The sequence below is a fragment of the Petaurus breviceps genome, unplaced genomic scaffold, assembly GCF_028583685.1.
Source record: "Petaurus breviceps papuanus isolate PSGF00001 unplaced genomic scaffold, PetGlider_PUasm1.0 90503, whole genome shotgun sequence".
Classification (NCBI taxonomy): Eukaryota; Metazoa; Chordata; class Mammalia; order Diprotodontia; family Petauridae; genus Petaurus; species Petaurus breviceps.
This window is the reverse complement of record NW_027187265.1, coordinates 620899-642678: the sequence shown is the minus strand read 5'-3', so window position 1 is coordinate 642678 and position 21780 is coordinate 620899. Positions and strand designations below refer to the sequence as shown.

Sequence of the window (21780 nt, the reverse complement as noted above, 5' to 3'; positions counted from 1 at the left end):
ACAGTGCTGTTGTTGCAGGGGTCTGGGAACCTTTCTGTTGGTTCAGAAGTCCTGAAGAAGGATTTTCTTGTTGTATATTTACAGAAATCCTGGGAGAGGTTTTTGCTAATGTTTTCAGGGGTTCTAGGACTGTTCTGCAGACAGAGGATGAATTAATGAAGAGACTGGCAATGTATCTTGTGGCCTTGCTAAGCCTTGTCTCCCCAGGAACTAAGATTGCTGAGAACTTGCCTCATGTCAAGATGAAGAAAAGACCTCCATTTGGGTATTAAGTGCTGTGCTTAAACTTGTTGTAACTCTGGGGTAGATTCAATTGTGATCCAGGGGTGGGGAACTTTTGACCTTTTTGTGTTCTATGGTTGAACAAATGAATGTACTTTACTTAGATTGGAAACTAATCTCCATTTGAGAAGAGGGGCTTTGTGATGGACTAAATGAAGGTACAGCCTAGGAGTGGAGTAGTATTTAGACCAGGGACTTTGTAATTGATTGAATGAGTGGAAGGTCCTGGGGTGGGGTAGTACTTGGAGATTATTTAATCACACTTAGTAAATGCTGTATTTTGAATGATGTCATGTTTTGATCTTCTCTGTTCTTGGTTGGTCACTGAATAAAATGGAGAGCACCTATGCTGGTATTTTGAACCTTGGGAAGTTGCCTTTCCTTGGCATTACATTACAACACAATACCCAAACATTCTACATATCTTCCTGACCTTGGGACTTAGCATATTCATTCTCACCTGCCTGGAATGCCCTTCTCTTCCTATCTGAATCCTATCCCTCCTTTAAAGCCCAACTTAAGTCTCATCTCCTCCAAGAAGTCTTCCAGGATTACTCTGTCACAAGCTTTCCTTCTCTGAAACTCCTACAGCATTTATAGCTTCTGCTGTTCATAAAGAACCTAGCATACATACTACCTTACACTGTTATCTTTTAACACCTATCCAGTCTCCTCTAGCAAAATCCTAAATTCAAAAAAATCTATCTTATTTATGAGGATAACTTCAAACTTTGCCTAGCACTAGTGACTTCCACCCAATAAATGCTTGTTTGTTGATTCTATCCCCATTTCTCTCTGTCTTGACCAAATCCTGGTCTAAAATCCTTTACTACCAAAATCCTTTACTCTCATACGTGCCTCTCGGACTCCAGGCTCCACAAAACCCATGTCATGGTCCAGAGAAACCTGATTTTTGCAGGCCTAGTCTTTGTTTTCCATCAGGCTGTCTCTGCCCAGACTGCATCCTCACCTACCTGGTAGCCCTTTCCTTCCCATCCTCTCTGATATGCCTCCTTCCCCTACTATCTACAGCTGGGATTTCCTATACCAGTTAACTTCCAGGGAAGAAGCTTCCATTTTCCCAGCTAAGCAGAGTCTTCTCTCCCTCAACCTCAGAGGTGGGAAAGCAATCAGACAAAGGAAATCCTCCATCTCCTTAGAAAAGCACCTGGCCTTCTTCAGCGGCCCAGAGCTGTCCTGACCCCTGAGCTACCCACATGCATGGAGTGAAATAGACATGGAAGTGTACCACCCATTAAACTGGTGAGAACTCATATAAGTCCTGGGTGCAGCTTGTTTCAAGCTTTGGATTAGCCTAAAGAATATGATGCTTGAGATTCTCAGATAACATCCCTGGTTGTGTCCCTTTCCTTCCTTTCTCATATTGCTCTGGAGGTGTTCGGAGGTCCATGCTGCAGTTGGGGGAGAACACAGGATCCTCATTTTAGAGGTGTCAGCTGATGCTCTTGCTTAGGGGTTGGGCATGCTATTATTCCCTTTTAGTGTTGCCCCTGTCTTCCTCTCTGTGCTCCCTTAGGCATCTTGCGTTATATTGTGCAGCCTTCCCTTAAATCCGGGGTTTTTCACCTGGGTACTGGGGGCTTGTTTCTTTTAAAAATATTTTCAAAGTTGTATTTCAACATAATTGGTTTCTTCCATAACAGCATGTGTTTTATTCTGCACATTTAAAAACATTATTTTGAAAAGGGGTCCATAGGTTTTACCAGATTGCCCAAGGGGTCCAAGACACACAAAAATGCTTAAGAACTCCTGCCTTAGTTTTCAGAAGAAGAAATCAAAGCTATCAATATTCACGTGGAAAAAAATGCTCTAAATCATTATTGATTAGAGAAATGCAAATTAAAACAACTCTGAGATACCACTTCAGGCATATCAGATTGGCTAACATGAAAGAAATGGAAAATGACAAGTGCTGGAGGGGATATGGAAAAATAGGGACATTGATGCACTATTGGTAAAGTTGTAAATCAGTCCAACCATTCTGGAGAACAATTTGGAACTATGCCCAAAGGGCATTACCACTACAAGGTCTGTATCTCAAAGAGATCAAAGAAAAAGGAAAAGAATCTATTTGTACAAAAATATTTATAGCAGCTCTTTTTGTGGTGGCAAAGAAATGGAAATTGAGAGGATGTTCATCAATTGGAGAACAGTTGAACAAATAGTGGTAAATGATTGTGATGGAATATTATGGTGCTATAAGAAATGAAGAGCAGGATGGTTTCAGAAAAACCTGGTAAGTCTTATATGAACTGGTGCAAAATGAAGCAATCAGAACCAGGCAGACACTACACACAGTAATAGCAATCTTGTAATGATAATCAATTGTGAAAGACTTAGCTACTCTGATTAATACAATGAGTCAAGACAGTTCCAAAGGAATAATATTAAAATAAAAATGCTATCCATCTCCACAGAGAAAACAGATGAATTGAGTGCAAACTGAAGCACTGTTCTTTCACTTTCTTTGTTTTTCATGTTTTTGTGTGTGTCTTTTCTTTTGCAATATAGCCCTTATGAAAATGTTTTGCCTCACGTCACTTGTGTAATCAATATCATACTGCCTGCCTTCTGAAAGGGTGGGAGGGAGAGAATGTACAACTCAAGATTTAAAAAATAAATGTTAAAAAAATTTTTTTAATGAAATTGGGAAATATTTAACAATAAAAATATATTTTTAAAAAAGAGAACTCCTGCTTTAAATTCACAAAATAAAAAACCCTACTAATCTCAACACTGATCAGTTCATTCTTCTACACTGTCCCTCTGAGCCCTAGCCATAGACCCATTAGCACATGGTCCAGATCCAAGCCACTCCCTACAGACAACGGGGACCAATTGAGAGGGACCAAGCAGCAGGACAAGGAGGGCTATGAAATCATAAGATAAAGAACCTGATGGCAGCATGTGCGATCACAGAGGATATGGTGTGGCAGTTCCCACATTCCTCCACTGGTTACTGACCTACCCCTGATATACATGCAGGTACACACATGAATGCAGCCTGAAGTAGTATGGGTTATTTTTTGGATTACGTATACACAAATGCAAGATTCTTCAGACCTCAAACAAAAATTTTTCACCAGTCTGTCAAATCAGCTTCAACACATCTACCAGACTCACTATTTCCAAATTCACTTCTACACATTTCTTCCTGAATGACTACACTGGGGCACAACCCCCTGAAGTAGATATACCCAAAATTTCAGTAGAAAAAATATTAGTAAAGTGAATGAAAAGAAGGAAAGAATTCCTCTGCCTTCAAGCAAAAGCTAGATGCCCATTTGCTAAGAATGTTGAAGAGATTCCTGCTTTAGGTAGGGATTGGACTAAATGACTTCTAACATGCCCTTCAACTCTTAAGTTTGCATAATTTGGTGCATTACATTTCTGGAAGGATCACTGATTTTTAAAATCTCCAGCTGATTTCTCAGAACCCCTGGGATCCTACAAATTAGTGTTGCTTTAGTTGTGTGTGCTGCCACATACAAGCACAGTGTGTGTGTGTGTACATGCGTGTTTGTGTGTTATACATAGGAGAATCCAATTTTGGCTGCCTAATATTAATATTACTGTTAAAAAACAAACAGAAATCTGTACCGTGGTCACCAATAAATAATTATACATGGGGAATTAAAAGCACTTCAAAGGCATGAAAAGATACCTTTCTTAAGTCCTATTGAAGGGTAAACTCTATAGGGTTTTTTGTTTGTTTTAAAGATGGACCATCAGACTACCATTTTTTCACATTAACCTTGTTTCACTGGTAAGTTACATTCACCCGTATGCACACCCACAGAGATCAATGCATACTTCGATTACAAATAAATATCTCAAACTAGGAGGTTACTTTCTGGCGTGAAGAAAATCTACAATCTTAGCAAAGAAGCCTAAATCACTTACAGTAGAAACTCATTAATTAGCACCATGCTAATTCATAATTTAAGATACCTCTGATAGTGACAGTCCTGAAGTATCCCTGTGTATTATCTGTGAAAACTTGGTTTACTATGCAAATGAATAGTACAAAAAGAAGATGGCAGGAGGAGTATTCCATGTCCTGAAGCTATCAGATTGCTTTCAGCACACTTCTAAACAAAAGAACTCTGGAGAGAGTTGGCACAGGCCTTCAAAGAGCCATCTAGTCTAACCCCCTCATTGACAGAGGCTTGAGACCTCTGAAGACTGGGGCACTTGCCCCAACTCACACAGGTACTTTATAGCAATATCTGATCCGCCCACAAATAAAGAAAATCACGTCCCATATTTTTTGTCTGCTTCATAGTACCTAGCACAACGATAAGCATATCAAGAATGCTTAATGCTTGTTATAAATCAATGTGATAAACGTAAAGGGTCCTTGTCTTTAATAAAGGAGACCTGGCAGGAATTACGCTTGGTAGCAATAATAATGATGCCTTCCATTTGTATAGTGCTGTAGAGTCTACAAAGCATTTCCAAATACATTCTCACCTTTGATCATCTCAACTGCTCTGTGAGGTAAACAAGGTAAGCAGTTTTTGCAGATGGGGAGACTGAGGTAACACAAGTTACAATGAAAATAGACCAAGTCTGAACCTCGGTTTGCTTATTTCTAAAATGGAGATAATCTTACTTTGGCTACCTATTTCATTGTGTGTTAAGGATCACTCAAGATAATAGATCACAGGGCTGCAGAAATATATTTATATATTAATAATTTATATGTCAATATTTCTATAGTTTTGCAATTATTCTGAGGGAAAGGGGTAGGGTCAGAATGGTGGTGGGGAAGGAGTGTGCTTCTTTGGGAAGAGAGGAAAATACAAAATGAAAATACAAAATAGACCACAAGAAAGAAGGATGAACATAATAAAAGCTGTGCATATTTTTTTTCAAGGTGCAAAAATATGCAAGTGGTAAATCTATGCTAGCCTAATTAGTTCATATTACTTCATATACATAAAAAAAAAACAACAGGAAAATGTCAATTTTGCAACCTTCTAAAACTCAGGTCTGCTGCTAATTCAGACAGGCTTCCCCTCAATGTATGCGAATGAGCAAAGTTTGGTTGTATGTGCAGTTATATAATTTGTAGCTTTTACATTGGTTCTATGCTAACCCAAAGTGCCTATAATGCTGGACTTATAAAACTGGCCCCATTTCGGTTACAAGGGAGTAAAATAAAACCACATTAAGTTGTTTCCTACGATCAGAAACATCAAATCCCTCCTGTCTTCTCATGCCTAAGTAGCCTGTGCTGTTGGTTTTGGTCTCCGGCCAGAGGCCTTTCAGGGAAAGATCAAACAAGTGCACACTCCAGGCGAAAAGGAAAAATCTTGGACAAAGGTGAAGCAGTCTGTCATGGACCAGAGCCCAGGCCTCTTTCTCACCTTCTTCTGAGCCTGAGTTTCTTCACACCATAACATGACAGAAGTGGGATTCTGAGGTCCCTCCCAAATCTCTCCCACTCTAATATTTTACATCCTATATTCTAATATGTCTTCTCTACTCAAGCCATCACCTCCATGTCTTTCCCCCACTTCCTATCCCTCTATCAGTAACCCAGATTCCACCCCCTGGATCCCATGGCTCTGTCACTTTATCTTACTCTGAACCAAGCCTTCAGGTCTCTCTCCAGCTATCCCCATACCATGCTACCCTGCCTCCGTACCTGCCCTTGTTCCCTAACTAGAATATAAGCACCCTGAGGCCAGAAACCTTCTATACTTGTTTAGCACATGTATGGAATATAATTAATGTTCAATAAATGTTCTATCTATCATCCTTCCAGATATCTGATAGGTCTTGACGAAATTCAGTGGCCAAGGTATCAAGCACACAAGTCAGAATTCACTACTTCTTAAACAATGTCAATAACAAAAGGCTATATTTTCCCCCTCCCCACCCCCCACCAAAATGTCACAGACAAGTGACTTAGCATGCTAAACAGGATGTTGTTTTCTTAAAGTGTCCTAATGTGCCTCCACATGTAACATCATAGGTGTTTCAAAGGATATAACATTACTTTTCATCACAACATCCACGCAAAACGGACCGTAAGCTTTCTGAGGGTGTCATTTTTCATCTTTGTATTCCCAGTGCCTAAAACAGTTTCTTACATAGAGTATGCACTTAATAAATGTTCTGAATGGATCATGCCTCTTGGTACCCCTCAATACTTCCCAGACACTTAATAAAAGTTTGTGACTTAATCATAGTAGACATTTCTTTTACCCTTGCTTCAGAAACGCTCAAGAATACCGTGAAAATATCACCCAACATTACAGTCACTTTGGCATATATGTTCACATGATCCTCGGGTCACTTTTAGGATCACCACTGACAGGAAACACAAAGGTACTGTGTACCCCATGGAGTTAAAATAGGGTGTCTGAATGCAGAAATCAGAATGCTTAAAGGATGGCAGGTGGGTCATTTAAGAGTAGTGTCTGAGTATTAAAATGTTGGTCACGGAACAAGATGAGTTTCCCCATGCCACAGAAGGCATTTTCTTCCATTCCCATTTCCCCCATCCTCTTCCAGTCCCCTTCATGTTATAACTTCTCTCCCTGATTCTCACCATCCCCTGCAGCAATACCTCCCCCTAAATTTCAAACAATCCTTAATATACAATGAACAGATAGCCAAAGTAAGGTTAGCTCCATTTTAGAAATAAGGAAACCGAGGGTCAGACTTGGTCAAAATTCAGACGGAATCCAACCAAGATGTCTTGACTCTAAGCGCACTGGATCTTCTCCCTCTGTCATTCCTCCACTCCATCAATAAGGGTATGAATGATACCCAGCAGGTCACTCTCCACAGAAGGCCAGTCCAGAGTGAGAAGGAAGCTTTCAAAGTTTATTCCCACCTCAGCTTCCCCCTGGCTCCCAAGATGTGGACAAATTTCCCACAGATTAACCAAAAAAGAAAAAAAAAAGTGATGGACACTTCAAACACCAATTCAATCTTCCTTGGAGGAAAAGACATGGCAAAGGAGGCCTGAAGAAAGATGGGGAAAGAAGGAAGAAGAGTGGTAAGTTTGGTTCTGGCCCCAGGTATAGGTCTGTTCTAGTTCAAAAGTTTCCTCATGTCTTCTCAGGGGTACTCTGGGTTAGACTGCTGGATTCCTGCTAGTTCCATTTTCTTAGCCTGATAAAGGAGAGAATGAAGCGAGGTTGTGACAGCATGTTGCTAAGGTTTTTGTCTTTCTTCCTTCTTCTACAAACTCACACATGTGACAGGGATGAGATTTTAGTATGGAGGTTATTAAACTGTGGTCAGTGAACTTAAAAAAAATTGTATGACTGTATTTCAATACAATTGGTTACCTTTGTCATCCTATGTATTTTATGCATTTAAAAATGTAATTATGAGAATAAACTTTTCCAGACTGTAAAAGGGGATGGATGCCACAGACCGGGTTAAGAACCCTTATCTTACCTCTATTCTGTTTCAAAAGAAGTTGGGAAATATAAAATGGAAAAGGGAACTCCTTTTCTAAAGTGAGGGTGTAGATGGCTGAAAAATGGGTTAGACTTGAGTTGAAGTTAAAATCTTGAACAAGAAAGAAAAAAAAAAAGCAACTGCATCACTTTTCCATATGGTTTTTCCTTTCTCTTCAGCAAATGAAGTCCCTGTGTCTGAGACAGAAGCACCATTCTCATACAAGACCACCAAAGGTTAGGAGGACAAGTCTTCCCAGGCCCTAACAACACATACATAGTTGTAAAAAGGATGGCGCTGAGTCTGGGAGCTTTGTGCCTGGGAACTGAAGTTCTCCTTTGTATAGATATGTCTAGATCTCATTGGTAACCCTGGCCTTTTTAGTGTCATGCTTTACTCAGGCCAGGGCAGTGGAGGGGAAGGCACAGAGAAGCAGCAACTCCTACAAGGGTCCATTCTGGATGCCCTGGCTAGTGGTTAGTGAGTACTCTCTTCCTTCTCCAACTGCCTTGTAGTTACACTCTAACTCCACCCCCAGTCTCAATAGAATGTAAAATTCTTGAGGGGAGAGAGCATTTTTCCCTTGGTTTTTGGATCCTTAAGGCCTAACCCAGTGTTTTGTAGACAGTAGGAGCATAATAGATGCCTCCTAAAATATCACTATTAGGTCTGTATCCCAAAGAGATTAATAAAAATAATTTTTTTTTAAAAAAGGAAAAGGATCTATACATAAAGATATTTCCAGCAGTTCTTTCTTTCTGTGGTGGCAAAGAATTGGAAAATGAGGGGATGCCCATTAACTGAGGAATGGCTGAACAAATTATGGTATATGACTGTGATGGAATACTACTGTGCTATAAGAAATGATGAGCAGGCAGACTTCAGAGAAACCTGGGAAGACTTATATGAACTGATGCTGAGTGAAGTGAGCAGAAAAGGGAGAACATTGTACACAGTAACAGCGATATTGTCTGATGATCAACTAAGAATGACTTGGTAATACAATGATCTAAGACAATCCCAAAGGACTTACGACGAAAAATGCTATCCATCTCCAAAGAAAGAACTAATCGAATCTGAATGTAGATCAAAGCACACTATTTTTTACTTTTATTTTTTTCTTGGTTTCTTTCTGGTTTGCATTTTCTTCCACAATATGACTAATATGGAAATATGTTTTGCATGACTGCACATGTATAACTCTATATCAAATTGCTTCTCATCTCAGGGAGAGGGAAAAGGAAGGAGGGAGAGAATTTGGAACTCAAAAAAAAATTTTTTTAATGTCAAAAATTGTATTTAATTGTAACTGGAAAAAACTTTTTTTAAATAAATGCCTGCAGAATTGAATTCAGAAGGCACATACCTGCCAGCTGTGTTCCTCCTTCCGGTAGCACCGGCCCCTTCAGCCTAAAAACAGAAAACAAAACAGAACATACCCATGTCAAGGGAGGCCAAAAACATGCCCAGATTCACCCTCGCCAGCAGGAAGATCCAACCCAGTCAAGCACAGCAGGTCTATGCACAAGCCAATCCTCTAGAGTGGCCTCAGGGATGGAGGGAAGATGTCCCTTATTTCTAATGACAGCATCTAACTTCCTTCTGTTGGAAGAGTTAGGCACAGAGGGCAGCATATCCTGATAAATGAAAGAAGCTGCTATCTTCCTTCCTACTGATCCTAACTCTGGTACCAAGGCAGAAGAACCTTGCTCCCATTCTATCTCTGCTCTCCTAGTTCTGTTCCTTTAAATCCTGTCTTGGTGCCCATCATTTCTGCAAACCCCAAACACCGACAACTGCAGTACCCAAGGGACTTGGTTTAAAGTAAGTAACCAGCTAAACCTGAGATTGAATTGCACCATTTTTATTTTCAGCTGGGATTTCCAATAAAACAGGAACAGCAGATTTATTCCTGCCAACTGGAGAAAAATCCTATTACATTAAAATATTCTATCCTTCCATCGTGAGTGCAGGCAAGAAGCGCAAGGATAGTGGAAGGTATTTTTTAATATCTTGTTGGAATGCTGACAAATGAAAGTTGCACAGATGAGGTAATAGCAGGTGATGGACATGGGAGAAGGCAGAACTCCTGGGTTCTCATTCCCTACTTGGCATAATGACTCATTTGCTGACTTTGGCAATTCATTTCTAGTCACCATGAATGCAATGAACTGGGAGACTGGAATGAAAACAGTATGGCCCCTGTATCTTTTATTAATTAATGAAACATTCAGCAGTAATGTTAAGGATAGAAAGCCCTTTCTGAGATTTACAAAAGAAAAGGGTCCTAGGAAGGACCACTAAGTTGCGTTTCCAAAAAGGCTAATTTAGAAAGATAAGTTCACTTTTAAGTGTGTCTATGCTACCACAATTAGGAAGGTGGGACTGTTGAGCTGTGGGGACAAGAAGGCAGCTGCTACTTGCAATAATTCTGATGAAGGCACCAGCCTCTCACTCTTGTGCTCTGAAGCAAAATGAAACGGGACCTCTTGGCTGGTGGTCTAGACCACAATTATTCCACTAACTGTAGCTGCACAGCTAATTATCTAAAGAGAAAAAAAAAAAGAATGCCTATGTGAGAACACACAGTAGTGTCAAGTAAGGATTCTTCACTAAGGTGCAGGATTGCTGGTGGGGTCTGTAGGTGGCTTTCCCTGGGTCTATTTGTGTTCTTTTGTGCTCTGTGTGTCCCTGACTATGCTTTGTCATGCCTGAAGTCGCAGACACAAAGACAAAGGGTTTTCCATGATGATTCTGTGCCTCCAAGTCACAAAGACAGTTACGTCCTTTACACACCTTCTAGTTCTATCCCTATGAAGTAGAGATACTGGGGCTATATTTTAATTATTAAGATAATATTATTGATTATATGGACATGGTACTTTTAACTTTGTGAATCACTTTCATATCTATAATCTCATCTAATGCTCACAAAAACCAAGACAGGAAGTGTAATCCACAATTAATAACAAAGGGGCCCCCAAACTTACAAAAGGTCACAAAGTTAATAACCTGCAGAGCAGGGATTCTTTCACTCACAATCCATCACCTGCATACCTCCTGTGTACCAGGTACTTTTTTCTGGGGATAGGGAGTAAGAAGGTGGCCCTTGAGGAATTTAAAAGGAGAAATTTCCAGCTGAACATTAGCAAGTAACCCCACTAGCTATTGCACCAGAAAGTAGAGTCTGGATGAGTTTGTCATCCCTGCTAGTCATTTGTTAAGGCAGGTGTGTTCTCAGCAAGTTACCAGAGGTGACTGTTGGGAATCATTATATCTAAGCTTTGGAACTGGGGACCCCAGGTAAGAAGAGATCAAGAAACAGTGTATGCTTTATCTGTGCCCAAGAATGGCATGCAAAATCTATCTGGGGGAAGCCACTGATTTCAATAAACCTTCCACCCAGCCATTTCCAGCTCTGGTTTTGTTAATAACCTCCACCTACCTTCAGAGATCCTACTGACTATCTGGGGGATTCTGCAAAAATTCTCAAAAATGGCATTAATTTTAATTAGCTTTGATTTGAAAAACCCATATACTCAATGGAACTCCTTGGCACATGAAATCAAGCCAACAGCATGAGAATAGTGATCACAGAAAGGCTGGGAATCGCGGCCTCTCACATCAAGTAGAGAGAGTGCTTTTAGCCCTACTCTCAAGTAGAATGGATGCTACCAATTCCTTCTACTGATGAGCCCATAGCGAAGGGCCAATGGAAACCAAGGATTTGCCAAAAGAAAGCCACAGACAACTGCTCCAGGAACCCATTGAGGGCTGACCAACTACTCTTGTTCAGATCTATAAATGGCCAACGGTAAAGAGAAGGCTGGGATCACGAGACACAACCTTCACTCTACCTACTATACCGAGAAAGGAAGGTCATCAAGCCTTTCCCACCTAGAAGGAACCCAGCCCCATTCCTTCAGCTACAGTCATCACTAAACACAATCTCCTTAGGATTTGGTTCATTGAAAGACGCTATCATTCCTTCTCCTCCAGTCCAAAATCTGCCCCTCAGTGGCTCTTTTCCATCCTCTTATTACAGGTTTTCTTGGAAAGACAATATTATTCCAAACCCAGAAATTTTATTTCTGAATTTGTGCAAATGTAAGTTATAAGACATTAGCTGCATTTCACATTTTGAGCAAATGGCAGGAACAGGCAATTCGTGTGCTACAGGATGGGGGCCAGCCAACGATTTCGATAAAATAAACCCTTTTTTAATTTAAATGCTAATGCACTGAATTAAAATTTAATAACTGAGGAAATTGAAAAGCCGAGCAGGAATATTGGAAATAAATCCAAGCAGAAACAGCTGAAATTAAAAATTCTAGGGAGTGGGAGGATGGCAACTAAGCTGTCTTATATGATTACATTTTTTTTTTTCAGAATGAAGAAAAAAAAATCCTATCTCTGGCTGGCTGTAGGGCAGTAAATCCACAGCACTGTGATTTATTGCTCAATTTTCCTGAGGGAAAAAGGCTTTCTTTCATGCTGAAATATTTCATAAATTTCAAGCCAGCACAAATTCTTAATTTAAAAGTTATGGAGGTCACATTTAGTGCACTGGGATGCTTCCGAAATCTTAAAGGAATAGCAACCACCGTCACCAAAAAAAAAAATAAAATAAAATCACAATTTTATTTCCTTAAAAAAAAATTCATGAGGTAAAATTTCATTATTGAATATTTCTCTTGCCTAGCTGAAATGGAGGCACTTGGGGGACCAATGTGTATTGGAAGCTTGTTGCAAGAGATGAAGAGATAAAGATTTAATTCAATTACAAAAAGGCATAATTTTTTTCCCTCTCTCTCATTTTTTTTTTAAAGCCACTTGAGAAATTTCTGGTAAAAATTTCCTCCCTTCATTGCCCGGGAAAGTCCAGGGGTAGGGGGAAGGGCTGCGCCAATATAATTGCTTTGGCTAGATCTCCAATCTTTCACAAGCACTGATATGTTCATTTCTCATACAGCTGTTCAGCTACAGGAAGAATGGCGGGGCACCCACAATTCCAAGCAATCCATCACAAATTAATGATTTGTCATGCACACACAATGGGGGGAGAAACAGCTTCATGGGTCCCTGAAACTAGTAGACTGCTCAAGATTGTAGCACGTCCTCATGAAAATCAGATCTATGTCAAAAAGAACCTAACCACACAAGTATAGCTCCAGGGATTGGAGAAACTATGCTTGGCATAAAAAAATAAAAATTCCAGCTCAGATAATTGATCAAAGAACATGATCTATATGGAGATAATTGAACAACAACTGTAGTATTGAAAAACTATCTAATGAGACCTAATAGGTTGGGGGGGGGGGGGCCTTAAAAGCAAGGGAAGATTCCAGAAGTGTCTACTCTAAAGTCTACTATATCCCTAGCTCACTGCTTGGGAATGGGAAAAAAAAAAAATGCTTGCCCTGGTATTTGCTGATTATACCAACAATGAAACTGGTCAAGGGCAGAGGATGAAATTGGTTGAGGCTAATGCTACACATTCCCAGATCTCCCACTTACTGGGACAATTTCCTGGGAATTTTCTGACTAGTCCTAATCTTGATACATTTTGCCTCCCTCTTCCAGGCAGGCAAAATCATAGCAATCAGGGGTAATGGGACTCTGTAGTCTTCAAAGAAAATACATCCTCTTGTGACACTCAGTGTGGTCTTTTGTGCCTACTCATCTAAACAAACACAAACTGGGATGTAGCTGTGATAACAATCTAAAGACAAGTTGACAGCTGAACAAAAATCATTCTGATTTTTCTGAGATTTGGGGTAACAAATGGTTTGGTCTCCCCCCCTCCACCTTCCCCATCACAATAGCAGTTATAAGGCCATCACACAAATTTCAGCAAAACTCCTCCCCTGTTTAAAGTGAGTCTCATGCAATGTTAGAGTCCTATTGGGAATCAACATTTTTCACACATGACTTGAATCAAAACAGGCTTGAGATCATGGATGACAAAGGCTCTTTGGAAAGACCAACTGAAGCTGGAACTAAATATCCTGTACTATATTTGCAACATGCAAATGCAAAAAGGGGGAAAAAAGACCAAAATAATTATTCAACTGTGCTAGTTCTTTCATAATTTTTAAAATTTGGATAAATGTGATAGGATGCAAAATTATTTTGTTCAATGCTGTACATATTCATCACATGGAAAAATGCAATCTTTTTTTTTCATTTTTCCTGTATTTCCACTATCCAAAATAATCTACAGTGTGATGGAGGCCTCTTGGAATGACTTCTGGCCTTCAATTTTTTAAAAAAAAATTGTGTATATGTATGTGTCTGTGTGTATATATATATATACACACACATATATACATATATATACATATATACATACGTGTGCATGTGTGTGTGTGTGTGTGTGTGTATTCTCTACTCTGCTCTAGATTATATGACTTTTGAACAATATATATTATGCCTGGTCCCAGGCAATCTGAACATATTAAATCTTGCTCATTCTTTGAGGTTCTGCTCAATTCAATTAATTCAACTAGCATTTTCAAAAAATCTCCCACAATGTGCTAGGCTCTGGGAATACAGAGATAAATACAAAATGGACCCTGCTCTGAAAGAGATAACAATCTTATGGGGGAGAGAAGGGTGAGGGGAGACAGACCTGTACGTGAGTAAACTATGATACAAAAGAGAGTGTGGGACATACAAAAGAGAGGTCTAGACAAAGCACTATATAAAATTGGAAGGGAATGATCAATCATTCTATGGAGGGGAGGCGGGAGGGGGAACCAGTTGGGTTTCAAAAAAAGAAAAGACCTTCAACATACAGGCCATAGAACCATAGACTTAGAACAAGAAAAGCCCTTGGAGGCCATCTGGTTCAACCCTCTCATTTTAAAAAGGATAGGCCTAGGGGTATTCAGTGATTCACCCAAGGCCACACAGGAGGTAATAACGAGAAACAGCCTTTGAACTCCAGTTTTCTCACTCTAAAGCCAATGTTCTTTCCACTGGACCTTATTACCTCCTTATGATGGAGAAGAATCCGTATCAGGCATAGAGGCCAACATGAACAAAGATCATGAAGATGGGGAAATAGAGTCATTTGACTGGAATGGTCTCAAAGAAGGGTAAAAATATTGGGGAAGGCTTGAAGACCAGGATCAAGAATTTATCATTTATTCAGGGGGCAGCAAGCAACCACTGAAGATTTTTGAACACAGATGGTTGTAAGTAAGGTTCCTCAAGCAGCAGGAGAGCCTGGTAGCAGCAGAGAACAGTTAGGAGATAATCACAATAGTCCATGTGAAAAGATATGAATGCCTGAATAAGGCTGGTTGCAGAGAAGAAAGGACAAATACAGAACAGACTTCAAAAAACCTCAATAGATATTTAAAACAAGATTAGGAATGTGGGTTGAGAAGAGAGAAGTATAGTTATCCCTTCCACATGGTGACTTTCCCCATCACAATTTCAATATATCTATCACAGGTCAGCATAAGAAATCAAATGGGAATTTTTAAAAAGGGTTTCACATAAGCTGCAAACAACACAAGAAGGCCAGCAGACAAAACAGAAAAAGTTTAGAAACTCAGAAATGCACAAAATATATGTACAGCATTGTATAATATCAACCTAAATTTTACAATAAGGTACAGTAAACACCACATAAAAGAAAAAGAAAAAACTCAGACTTCTTCTCTGGTATAAAGGAAGGTATAAAAGAAAAATTTTATGGGGATTTTGAAGGTTGTAGGGGTGCTACACCCTGAACCCCCATAATGTGGAAGGGATAACTGTAGCAGCAATCATGGGTTGCTGGGACCATCAAGAGAAATGGCAGTTTTGGTTTTTGTTTCCTTCGAGGGGAAGACAGTGGAGATAAGACATTCAGCTGTGGACAAAATGACTTTGCAGTGACACTGTTGACAAGCTCCTTGCTACACTCATGGAAATGCCAACCCAGAAATATAAGGGTGGGAGGGTTGAGGCATGAAGAGAGAAATTTGTGAATCATCTATATTGATGTGCTCAATGAAACCATGGGAATAAAAGAAATCACCAAAGGAAAAGAAATAGAGAAAGAGGGCTCTTGAATAACATCCATGTTTAAGGGATAGAAGGATAAGGATTCAGCAAAGAAAATAAAGGAGTAGAATGAATATCATGGAAGAAAAAAGAACAGATGGTATCTGAAGTCCACAGTCAGATACTACAGAGAGGTCAGTGAGGTGGAAGGTAGTCCTCCCTCCTTGTCCCGAGGCACTGATAACACCAATGGGAATTAAGCACTTCTGGATAGGAACAGGACTTAAGAGTCAAAAAGTCCTGTTTTCAAATTCTGCCTCACACACTCTCCAGGCCCTGGACTTCCTGTCCAACATCAAGGACTCTCCAGGAACACCCCCAGGTGACTTTTTGCCCCCTTTTTCTGGGCTTCTGGAGATTGTCATTTATACCAAGGGGTCTTATCTCAGGGTTCTAGAACTTATTTTTTTTTAATACTCTGATAACTATATTTTGATATAATTAGTTTCCTTTGTAATCTTACATATTCAAAAGCATAATTATGAAAAAAGAGGGTCCACAGGCTTCAGAAGATTGTCGAAAGGGTCCATGATGTACAAAAAAGGTTAAAAATCCCTGATTTAATCCAAACTTTTCATTTTACAGATGGAGAAACTAAGTCGCAGGAGATGATAGTGACTTCGGCCCCCAAACCCTCTGTCCAAATAAGATTGGGTGTCTGTGTGGCAGAATTACTGGACATTGGGCAGCCCAAATAAGAGCATTCCCACACGCCAATAATTGGCTATAAGACCATAGGGCGGACTTAAGAGGGTTTTTAGGAATTGTCTAGTCTAGGGGTAAGGAACCTGCAGCCTTAAGGCCACATGTGGCCTTCTAGATCCTTGGGTGTGGTTTTCTGACTAAGTCCTAGTTTTACAGAGCAAATCCTTTTATTAAAGGGATTTGTTCTGTGAAATTTAGATTCAATCAAAGAGCCACACTTGAGGACTTAGAGGGCCACACATGCCTTCAAGGCCACAGAACTCCACCCCGGTCTAGTCCATAGGTTCCCAAAGTGGGAAATACTACCCTCTGACAAGTGGCGGGGGAGGTGCTAGACGATCCAGGAGGACAGTAGTAGCTTTGGGTGCAACTGAGGGGTGTTGAATAAAAATAAGAGGGCAGTGGAAGCATAAAAGAAGAAAATTTTGAAAAACTGTTTATATGTTTCCTCTGTTGTGTAACAGAGTTTTAAAGTCATACTGACTACATCATTTTCCAAATAAACACACAAAATTAAATTTATAATTGATCAGTGGTCAAGCTGGCTGACAGGTCTTAACAAGTAAGTGTTGGCAGGTGAGTTTATCACACATTATCAGGAAGCTCATCATGCACTGACTGGAATATGGGCTTGTAATGACTTGCTTACAATATGATACTATCCCAGTTACATGAAGCAATGCCGCATTATCAAAATTTCAATGCAGGAACCCCCCCCCCTCAAATTTATAGTAAATTATTAAATTTAATATGCAAATTTCAAAAAAAAAATCATTAATAGGTTAAAGAAAGTAGATTTCCAGGGGGTGCTCAGTAATTATTTTTAAGGGGGCAACAGGCCAAATAAATCTGGAAACCTCTGTTCTAGTCGAACCCCTACATTTTACAGACAATGAAAATGAGGCCCAGAGAAAGGAAAGAGTTTGCCCCAATTCAAACAGCAAGCAGCAGACCTGGGCTTTAACCCCAGGTGTGGACTTCATAGCCAACTCTCTTTCCACTTCAACACTGAAGTCCTCAGGATGACTGGAGGAAATTCCATCTTCAGCTCTTCACTCAGTAGGACAGTCCATGTGTCTTCTTTGGTTCTTGCTTGGGGAGCCAGGGATTCTTCTGAGATTGGAGAATGTGAAGACAATTCCCTGTTGTCACAGAAGAGCTTCTCAGTGAGGCCACAGTGGTGGGATTTGGACTTAGGTCCTTTGACTGTAGAGCAAGAATTCTTTTTTTTTTCTTCTCTTTTTTTTCTTTTTGGAGGGAAGGCCGGGCAATTGGGTTTAAGTGACTTGCCCAAGGTCACACAGCTAGTATTTTGTCTGAGGTCACATTTGAACTCAGGTCCTCCTGACTCCAGGGCCCGTGTTCTATTCACTGAGCCACCTAGCCATCCCAATAGCAAGGATTCTTGAGCTGGAATCCAGGAACTTGTTTTATTTTTAATATTCTGATAACTGTATTCCAATATAATTTGTTTCCTTTGAATTCCTATGTATTTTCTTTTATCTATTTAAAAAACATCACTACAAGGAGGGGTCCATAGGTATCACAAGAATGCCAAAAATATGTGCCATGACACACAAAATAAGTTCACCCATGAAAAAAGTACTAGGGAGAGGGACATAGTGTGATTTACCCTGCACCAGCACCAACCCCTAAGGATGGCTCCGGTGTCCCAAGCTCCCTAGGTGTCCAAGCCATTATACTGGCAAGTTTCCCTAGCCTGACCAGCACTCTCTCCCTGAGGAGTCCTCCGGCCTGGCTGAAGCTGCTCTCCCAGACCATAGTGATGCTTATCCCTTAGGTGATATTTATCAGCAATCACTCCAAACTTCCCCATTCTCCCAGCCCAGGATAGGAGGAAAGAAAGCTCATGTTACATTTGGATGCTGCCAGGAAAATTCAAAGCTTCCTCTGGTCCCATTCCAAGGATGCTTGATTTATTTTTTTGACATCTGACCCCAGAGAGCAAGACTCCAAAAAAAAAAAGCATCACAATGAAGAAGGTAAAAAGAAACCAATCATTTCCCATTTGGTTTTCATTTCAGCAGAAATACACATACAATCAATAAAGACATCTTCTCATCTCCAAAGCCTCCCTTGCAGTCCAAGGTCAAGGTCACCAAGAAGCTCTTCTGTAACAACAGGGAATTGTCTTCACCTTCTCCAATCCCAAATAAAAGATTCCCTGGTTCCCTAAGCAAGAACCAAAGAAGACCATCCTACTGAGTGAAGAGCTCAAGATGGAATTTCCTCCAGTCACCCTGAGGACTGCAGTGAAGTGGAAAGTGCATTTCCACACCTGGGGTCCAAGTCCAGGTCTGCTACTTGTTGTTTGGCCTTGGTTTCATTGTCTGTAAATGTAGGGCTGGGAATAGACAATTCCTAAAGCCCCTCCTAACTTTAAATCCTATACTATAATCTTGTAGGAATTATTGGCTTGTGGGCGTGCTCCTGTTTGGGGCTGTCCCATATTAAATCAGTAATTCTGCCAAACACCAGATCTTCTTTGGAGAGAGTGTTGGGGGCTGAAGGAGACAAGAGATTGTAAAAAGCTCTGAATTTGGAATGAGAAGAGCTGGATTTGAGTCCTGACTCTATCAGTCAGGTGACCTTAAGAAACCACTCAATTTTGATAAGGCCCTCAAAACCCTCCAGTGGCTTCCTATTATTACTTCTAGGATCAAATACAAACTATTCTGGTTTTTAAAGCCCTTCACAATCTAATTTCTGCCTGCCTTTGCAGACTTACTAAACGTTAGTCCCCTTCACACATTCAATATTCAGGCTAAATCAGCACAATAGTTCTGCTAGAATACTCTCATTTCCACCTCTTGGATCCTTCCTTCAAAACTCAGCTCAAGTACAACCTCCATCATGAGGTCGTCCTGATCCCCACTGTCTCAAGGTACTCCCTACTGAAACTGCCTATCTACTTCACATATATGTTTATATGTAGAAATGCCATTTCCTTGATAGACAGTAAGCTCTTAGAGGACAGGGACTGAGACCATCACAGGCACCTAAATGCTGGCTGGCTGATAAGCAAGCCTCAGTTTCCTTCTCTACACAAAAACAGAGATAATGACCGTTCTATCTCCCACATCACCATGTTATGAAACAGTCTATACATTTATAAATTATAAATATGAGCCATTATTATTAATGAAAGCAATGGGAAAGAATGGGTAAACTGTAACAGGTGAGTATGTGATAAGGACATAGCTCTCTTCTGGGCTTGGAAGCCTCATTTAAAATTCCCTTTTCATATACAAGCCAGATTGTTAATCATGCTATAATTACTCAGAATGTTAAAATGATCCCTGCTCCTGATCAGTCTTCCACTAAAATATGTTCATGCTGACCTCATGTACAGCCAGACAAGGGGCAACAAGATGCAAACTTGGATCCAACAGAGTCCCCCCCAAGTCACAAGCAGCTGACACTAACCAAAGGTTGATGGGGCCTTTGGACATGGCACCACTCTCAACCAGAGAGGAAAGTCAAGTACTTAACCGCTGTGGTTCCCAGACATATATGAGGGAGGCAGGGAAGGAAAGAGGAAGGGAGGGAAGGGAGGGAGGGAAGGAGGAAGAGGGGAGGGTATAATGCCAAGCAAAGGCAACTTCCCAAGGTTCAAAATACCAGCATAGGTGCTCTCCATTTTATTCAGTGACAAATTAAGAACAGAGAGAATCAAAATATAGCATAATTCAAAATACAGCATTTACCAAGTGTAATTCAATCAAGTACTACCCCACCCCTGGACATTACATTCATTTAATCAATGGCAAAATCCCTCTTCTAAATACTACTCCACCCCTAGGATGTACATTCATTTAGTCCATCACAAAGCCCCTCTTCTCAAATGGAGATTAGTTTCCAATCATAAGTAAAGTATATTAATTTGTTCAATCTCAGAGCATAAAAAAGTCAAAAGTTCCCCACCCCTGGACCACAATTGAATCTACCCCAGAGTTACAACAAGCTGAAGCACAGCATTTAATACCCAAAGAGAAGTCTTTTCTTCATCTTGACCCAAGGCAAGTTCTCAGCAATCTTTGTTCCTGGGGAGACAAAGCTTAGCAAGGCCACAAGATGCATTGCCAATGTCTTCATTAATTCATTCTCTGTCTGCAGAACAGTCCTAGGACCCCTGAAAACTTTAGCAAAACCACCTTTCAGTATTTCTGTAAACATACAACAAGAAAATCCTTCTTCAGGGCTTCTGAACCAACAGCAAGGTTCCAGAACCTCTGAAACAACAGGACTGTCCTTCACCAGTGGACAGAATTCACTCTCTGTCTGCAGAAAAGTCTCAGGAGCTCTGAACCAACAGCAAGGTTCCAAAAACTTCTGCAACAACAGCACTGGCCTTCACCAGTGGACAAATCTGGCAAAACAACATAAAAACAGACAGACAAAGTACCAGCATAACAGCCATGTCTCCTCAGTCCTTGGCAGCTCTGGGTGGCAGCTCTCAAAAGTCCTGGGCAATTCAAACTGGCCCTCAGCAATCCTCTCAGTCTCTCTCTGCCTCCAAGATGCTGCTTCCAAAAAATTCTCCTGCCTCTCTCTTTTCTTGTGTCTCTCTAAATTTAGGTCTCTAGCTCCTCCCAGTTCAGCCCTCTCTTTTCACGTCAACAAGTGCATCCCACAAGTGGGATTCACAAGCTCTGGGTTTTAACACAATCAATCCAAGCCAATACAGGGGCATCTTTGAATTCCATTACTATTACAGAGGGACACTGATCACTGAATACAAACACTGGGCTGAGTCCTAGTTTCAATACTTACTAGCTACATGACCCTGGACAAGTGATTTAGCCTCTTTGTACAAGTTTCCTGATCTATTTAAACTGGAAAAACAACACTTAGTCAACCAGCCTCATGGAGCAACACAGAAATGTAAGCTGTTCTCTATTTCATGTGAACTCATCTTGCCTAACTAAAGAGATTATGTGCTCCTTGAGGGCAGGAACCCGGTCATCCCTGTTCTCCATAGCAAAGGGCTAGGCATATGAACAAACTAATAGTATAAGTCATTTGACAATCACAGACTATACTGCCTACCTTGCTGCCTTAAATGTTATATCTTTGCACTATTATTTAACTTTTCAATTTACTTATCTTATATCTCATGTTTGCTCCATGAGGATAGGATGTGATTCTTATGGGTCTTTCTACTGTCCCCAGCATGTAAATACAATGCCAACATATACAATCCAATACAAGCAGACAGACAGATAGATAGATAGATAGATAGATAGATAGATAGATAGATAGATAGAT

The 21780-nt window shown here is 40.3% G+C and overlaps 1 protein-coding gene across 19 annotated transcripts in view; it reads right to left on the bottom strand.

Annotated features, from left to right (window-relative positions):
* Positions 1-21780, bottom strand: part of ZNF618 (zinc finger protein 618) — a 230063-nt gene that overhangs the window by 88965 nt on the left and 119318 nt on the right. For all 19 annotated transcript variants that reach the window (XM_069062674.1, XM_069062684.1, XM_069062680.1 and 16 more), the window contains exon 2: positions 9095-9138. In XM_069062674.1, the coding sequence (XP_068918775.1) occupies positions 9095-9138 (44 nt within the window). The remainder of the gene's footprint in view (positions 1-9094; positions 9139-21780) is intronic.